Here is a 7,188-nt window from a genome sequence, read left to right on the forward strand (position 1 = left end):
TATTGATTGATTAAAGCTGCACTCTGCAGAGGATTCACACCCGTGGAGAGACACATGGAGAGCCTCCCATGACATTTTCACAGGTCAGTTCTCAAATTCTTCAGAATAAGCAGTTCGGTCTTCAACTTGTGAAATCACTTGGAATCTAGTCACTGAGGAAGGCCAAAATGATCGAGAGTTAGAACAAACGACGGTATGTCTATTCTCCCTGTCTCCAGATCGTTCATTACATTGTTTTCAACACACAGTGTGTTTTAAAAAACCGCCACCGTCTGTTGTTTTGCTGACAGCTTTCAGCAGGCGAAGCTGACAGCTCTGACTGGTTGGTGTTTATGCTTTGTTTGCATATTGCGCGTTGCGCGTGCATTCAGACAGCCAATGCGGAACAGATGCTCATTTTTCTATCTTTGATATAACTGTTGAGAGTGCTCGCACGGTCGCACGCATGGCTTCCCTGAATTAATTAGAGGAAACCATCGCTAAGGACTTGGCAAATGAATGTCATTAGTGGGAGATGCTGGAGTACGATGGACCTCAGCTCCTTGGGCGGTGAAAAATACATGTGAGTTGCCCTGTGACCGATTCATCTGAGACTAAATGCTCAACATATAGAGGCATTCAGTTTTAATAAATTCAAGATAAGATCTGTAGCTAAGTTCGTCTGGACATTTCTGCCTTTTAAGAAAATGCCTACTCACTTTATTTTACATAAGTGTATTTAAATGACTCGAGCATTGACGTCACACTAGATCTTAGTCACACTGCTCCGTTCCTCTCCACCGGGCCCCCACACACCAGTAGGCACTTACCCTGAAGAGGCGCAGGATGTTGGCCACCATGATGGACACGGAGCTGGCGGATGCCCCGATCACGCCCACCACTCGCTCCGGCTTGGTGATGATGGGCGGCCCGCCGCTCAGGCACTTGATGTCCGTGCCGTCCTTCTCGATGAGCGCCTGGACGAAGGTGAGCGACTGCTCCAGCGCGTGCGTGTCCCGGGAGCAGGTGTCCAGGATGCGCGCGCCCAGCGTGATGTTGGGCAGCAGCTCGTGATCGTTGTTGATGCGGTCCAGGGCGAACAGCATGGCCTCCAGCCGGTGGATGCCCTTCTCCTTCTTCAGCTCGCCGCAGGCCTTTCCGTCATTGCCCCTGGCGTGGACGGGGAAAAGGCCGCCCAGAGAGATGTCCCCGTCGATGCGGATGGAGTTGAGGTGTGTGTGCCCGGGCGTTTTGGGCTTGGCTGCCGAGGACGCCAGGATCCAGCAGGCCAGGACCAGCAGCCGTCGAGGCCCTGCTCTGTGAGAACCAGCACGCCCACTCCTACAGCTTCCTGGAGACATTGTGGAAGGCTGTTCTCACATCCAAGTAAATTGAATAATTTTTTATTTTTTTTAAATGGAACAGAAACACACTCAAATGTCTTAAAGCATCGGCCGCAATGTCCTTCCGAGCAGAGTCCGGAAGTCCTCAGTAGTCTCTCCTCACGCCTCTCAGCTACTCCGGCACGGTAATACTAATGAGCTTTTCCTCTATCTCTGTCTGTCTTCTGTGATTACGCTCTCCCTGCAGCTGAGGAGCAGAGACAGAGAGAGGGTTACCGAAAACCGTCGGAAGGGTCCGGCGAGGGTCACCTCGGGAGGCGTCAGCCGGAAAAAAGGTGGGAGATAATCCTCTCTTCTCCGGAGGCCGTCGGAGGCGTTTAGCTTTGCTCTCGCCCCCCCCCCCCCCCGCCCTCCCCCCACCCCCCGGCTCAGCCGCGAAGTCCGGAGTCAGCCTAGATAGCCCCGCAGGCGTTCGGACATGGCCTTCCTCGACGCCCCCGACAAGCGCTCCTCCTGAAAGACACAAAGAAGAGGAGGGTGAGGCAAACATAAGAAGGGGGGGGGGGGGTAGAGCGAGAGAAACGGGCCGTGAGATGAAATGGGATTGCATTGATCTGATCAACAATAGATGTGTGCGCTGAAGGGATTTGCAGCATATTCGTTTCCCACACGGGTTCTTTACAATTACCCAGGTTCCGTCCCCGTTGTCGACTCCCGCCCACTCACGCAGGCTTCTCACGTCTCTTCCTTCATCTCCCCTTCCGCATTCCTTATGAGAGGCGGCGTGACGCTGCGTCTATTTAAACTCGCAGATCATGAATCCCACTGGCGTCATGTGTGGTTTCTGAACCCTTATACTTAAGCAGAAATGAATCACTAAAATCCACCGCTACCATGCAGGAGAAACCCGTTCTCCGTTTGAAACGGTGCTTTTACTGCTGTTCAGAGCGCTGTTATGAATTATTTCTATGTGCCTAAAGCATAACTGATTCACCACTACCCGGCACACTGCCACATACTACACACTACTATACTACACACTACTATACTACACACTACTCTCTTTCATGGTACCACAGGGTTGTATGACAACTCGAACTAGAAAGTACATTTCCTGGAGAAAATGTGAGGTGGGCTAGCTGCTGCAGTTGTATGTTACAGCTACTGCTAGTACTACTACGGACCGGGCAATCTCCATGCACCCACCGGCAAAGACCGTGCGTCTCTAGTCCACTCAGGGGCTGAATTGTGGGGTCTGTGGCGTGGTGGCGAGACTCCGCCCCCTCAGGTCAGAGCTGGTCAGGGACAGTGTACCCCTCTCCGGGCCACCTACCCGCCCGCACCGGTGAAGACCATGTGTCTCTAGCCCACTCAGGGGCTGAGTTGTGGGGCCCGTGGCGTGGATAGTGGCGTGCTGGTTAGGCTCCGCCCCCTTGGGTCACAGCTAGTCGGGGAACCATATGTTTCAATGGGGAGCGCAGTTGCCGAACAAATCGTCATACCTCAAAAACGGTAAGTCACACAGCTGAGATACTTGCATTGTACAAATCAGCACAGTTGTGTGAACATTTCGATATAATATGTGTATGAGCTGTTATAACTGTAGGCATAGCGACAAGTTAGAAAAAGGGTAAAAATGCAAAATGAAGAGCTCAAAAGTTAGAGTGCGGTGCTAATGGGGAGCGCAGTTGCCGAACAAATCGTCACACAGCGAAAACTTTAAGTCACACAGCTTAGATACATACATTGTACGAACTGTACAGTTGTGTGAACATTTTGATCTATAATATGTGTGTGAGATGTCAAAACTGTAGGAGTGCCAGTAGTTTACAAATTGTGTGAATATTTTCAAAGCAACTGCTGCCACCACTCTAAAAACATAAAGTTTCTGAACATTCCAAAAGCAGTTTCAAGCAGTTTCAATTGGACAAAAAATAGTTTTAAAAGTTACATTTCTAAAAAACTATAAAAAATATACAAAATCTGAATGGATCTCTTAAAGAGCTTAAGATTATGAACATTTTAAAGTTTGAATGAAGTTTCTAGCACAAAGTATGAAGACGTAGTTAAGGAGACAAAAACTGGGGAGAATAATAAGAAAGAAAGAAAGAAAGAAAGAAAGAAAGAAAGAAAGAAAGAAAGAAAGAAAGAAAGAAAGAAAGAAAGAAAGAAAGAAAGAAAGAAAGAAAGAAAGAAAGAAATAGTGGGAATAACACAAGTTGGGCTAGCTTTTGCAAGCTACAGTAGCCCACCTAATTAGGAGTGCTCGGCTCTCATAGTCAAAGGAGGAACGTTCTTTGACTGATGGTGACATCTGCTTGGATCAGGCATTACCCACAGTTCTCCTCTCTATGGCCATCAACAGTCTGAATGGAAACTAGAACTCTGTCACCTTTTTGTGAGCCGCTTTGTTACATTGTGTTGTGTGTGTGAGTGCGTGTGTGTGCGTGTGTGTCTGTGTGTGTGCGTGTGTGTGTGTGTACACTGGCAAGAGTGTGGTCCCCTCACAGTTTGCTCTCCTCCTCTACTGTGCCAGACTAATCAGAAGGTGGATCTGTGCCCAGTGGGAGAGGCCTGCAGCTGTCTAACTCTCCATCTCTCCTCATCTCTCTCTCTCTCCATCTCTCCTCATCTCTCTCTCCATCTCTCCTCATCTCTCTCTGTCTCCATCTCTCTTTCTTGAGTTCCTGTCCCCAACGCACAATCAATCTTCCTAACACCATTATCCTCATTATCCTCCTGCACTGTGGCAGAAACACCCATGCACAATAATGTCCGGCTGCGTCGCCCGATTAGCTAGCTTTTCGGACGGCGTAGCTGGTTAGCACAGGGTCTCTCACGCGGGAGACCCGTGTTCAAATCCACCCCTCGGGCGATCACAACGCAGACATAATGCAGATTTCTCACTACTGTAAGTAGTGAGAAATGAAGGACAGCTAGACTGTCACCGCATTCTGGCTCTGCGGTTTTGTATACATGTTAAACATAGTTTCAGTGAGACTGAGACTGTCGCCACGCCTGGTGAATAATAGACAGCGGTGCAGCCGCTTGCTTCAGCGACAGCGCGGTGGTTTGCTTTGAGCCGGTGTCCCCCATCCTGCCGGGAAACCAAAAGAAGATGTTTGTATCCCCTCGTGCCCAGATCATCCTCCTGAAACACAGCATCTATAATGGATGAGAGCCTACAGCACCAGCCGAAGCAAAGCATCTCGTTCAGGTTAGGGGACGGCGGGGACTTGGAGAGAGGTAGGGTGGTGGTGGCGGTGGGTTACGATAGATCAGGCCTTTGTGAGAGAGAAGGAGGGATGAAGGAAGAGAAACAGATGCGCATGGCTCCCTGGGGGATAAGAGACGCTTTGCAGAGCACGGCCAAGATGAAAATTGTCAAGTGGCTCAGGATGAAAACACTCTTGCAAGATAATCTCACTCTGTAGTGAAAGCTAATGATTCTCCGGAGAATTCTGTCCTTCACGTTGTACCTTAGTGCTAGTCTCTTAATGTGGGTGGGCCGAAGATAGACAACACGGCTCTTTACCTAGGGTAATAATCTGCTTTTGGTAATTTCTTCGGAGATCCTAATCGAAGAATGAGAACTGGAGAAGCTGTAGGCGAGTCAACTCTTTATCATTCCCACCCTCATCCCCCTGCCCACAAACATGTTCTCTTTCTCTCTCTCTCTCTCTCTCTCTCTCTCTTTCTCTCTTTCTCTCTCTCAAGAGCACAAAGCTAATAAAGCAACAAAGAATGTAATTACAGCTAGCAGCTCAACAAACAAACCAAATGAGTAAACTGCTTCAGGACTGAGCCATTCTCTTGTGAAATGACAGGAAAATGTATCCCATTGGATTGGTAACTCAACTTAATATCATTCCCTGAGAATTTATTTTATTTAGCAGGGCAAGTTCCGCCTACGTCACGTCACTCACCCAAGCAAAAAAACTGCTATGCACCCCAAAACGATTGCAGACATACTGTATGAGAGAGAGAGATATCTTGTTGAAAGCACTCGAATTTTGCGGAAAGTGTGGAAACAACTGTTGAAGCGATCCTGAGATTCTGATTTCATCTGATATTTTTATTTTCACCTCTCGGTGAGTAACGTGATGAAACATGTAGCTAGCATGAAGGCATCTTGCTATTAGCAAGATGGTGAATATTCTCGAAAGTAGCCACTGTATTGCTACTGTAGCACACTCGTGGTGTAGAACGACGGAGCTTTATTGAAATGTTATTTCTTTGTTGAAAGAGGTGAAAGGAAATATTTTTGTCTAAAATGAGTGAATTGAGTACTTGGCAAAATAAACTCATGTTCTCATTGTTTGAATCACATTACTCAAATGTATGAGCATATTTGAACTATAGTTGGATCTTAATTATTACAAGATCATTTTGTGTTTTTCATTTCGTGATTTTATTTGCATTTCTAATTGATGGCTTATAAATACTTGACATTTCATATGTTAACACTGTTATACAACAATTATCCTACAATCCATGGGTTAATAAGTAAAAGGTTGTATTAGACAATGATATTGACAACATTGAACTGTACAGTTAAAGATAGTTAGAAACCATTGAAAAGACTTTGAATACATGCATATGCTATAAGCCACCTGTTATGTTATGCAGGCTGTTTTTTTTATACCCTTGGTTTCCTGGATTCTGAACTGGACTTGGATTCTGTCCCTGGAGGGAGAGTGGCGGGCCACCCATGTTGAGCACCTGAATTGGGATCCTTCCTCATCTTCCGCGTACCCTGCGATTGGTGCGGTAGGATTGTTGGAAGGGAACTCGAGCTGAAAGTGAATGGAGTGGTTCTCTTTCTGGAGGAAAGCGTGTTTTGAAGGAGATACATTATTTTTTGAAAGGTGCATCCAGTGCACCCAGTGACTTTAGTTTATTGCCGGATTTAGATATTACAACTGTGTTATGAATTGAATATTTCTGTCAATATAGTTTCCTTTAACTTCATCTTGGTGTCCTGGCTACTCACTGGCATCCCAATTTTAATTATCATCACTTCCTATGAACGTAGAGCATACTGGTCCATCAGTGTATTACCCAGCAGGTGGGTTACAAAAGCATATCAGAACTAATTCTGCTCGCACAACCAACACAGTATCTCCTATCCCCCAACAATTACATCCTTTTACATACTGCTCATTCAGTGGGTAGATTAGCAATATAATACATAATACATAATAATGAACATTCCCAAACTTGGGAATGAATGGGAATAAACAAGAATAAATTCTGTTTTACAGTTAATTCCCATTAATTCCCATTAATTCCCGTTAATTACCATGGGAAGTTTGGGAATGTTGAATATTCCCGGAATTTTCCACCCTAATTGTACGTATGTCACTAATGCCAGTGGTCCTCTCTCTCTCTCAGCCAGTGTGGAAGGCCATGTGCCTGGCCGTCGCCCTCTCTCCCTCAGTCCTCTTCTCTCTCTCTCTCTCTCTCTCTCTCTCTCTCTCCCTCTCTCTCTCTCTCAGCCCAGGGACACACGGTGGCGTGCGGTGGCAGCTCCACCAGATGTTGAGTCCCGAAACCCAGAAGGGGAGAACAGATAAACATCAGCTGTCGGCAGGGAGTAGGCGTCGAGGGAAACTGCTGAATCTCACTCTGCCTCAACTCCACTGACAGAGGGAGCGATGAGCACCGGCCACCACCGCTCCCTCAGCCTCCCTCTCCTCAGCGCTCTGTCAGCCTCTCTCCCCTCAGCCTCCCTCAGCCTCCCTCTCCTCAGCCTCCCTCAGCCTCCCTCCCCTCAGCCTCCCTGTCCTCAGCCTCCCTCTCCTCAGCGCTCCGTCAGCCTCCCTCTCCTCAGCGCTCCCTCAGCCTCCCTCCCCTCAGCCTCCCT

At 47.5% G+C, this 7,188-nt stretch overlaps 1 protein-coding gene across 1 annotated transcript in view; it reads right to left on the minus strand.

Moving 5' to 3' along the window:
* LOC311307250 (metabotropic glutamate receptor 4-like) overlaps nt 1-1,340 on the minus strand; it is a gene marked incomplete at both ends in the record, with an annotated part of 188,717 nt that extends 187,377 nt beyond the window's left edge. The window contains one exon of the mRNA XM_084436047.1: nt 810-1,340. Within this exon, the coding sequence (XP_084292173.1) occupies nt 810-1,340 (531 nt within the window). The remainder of the gene's footprint in view (nt 1-809) is intronic.
* Nucleotides 1,341-7,188: the final 5,848 nt, after the last annotated feature.

This window comes from Borostomias antarcticus (genome assembly GCF_949987555.1).
Source record: "Borostomias antarcticus genome assembly, chromosome: 3".
Classification (NCBI taxonomy): domain Eukaryota; kingdom Metazoa; phylum Chordata; class Actinopteri; order Stomiiformes; family Stomiidae; genus Borostomias; species Borostomias antarcticus.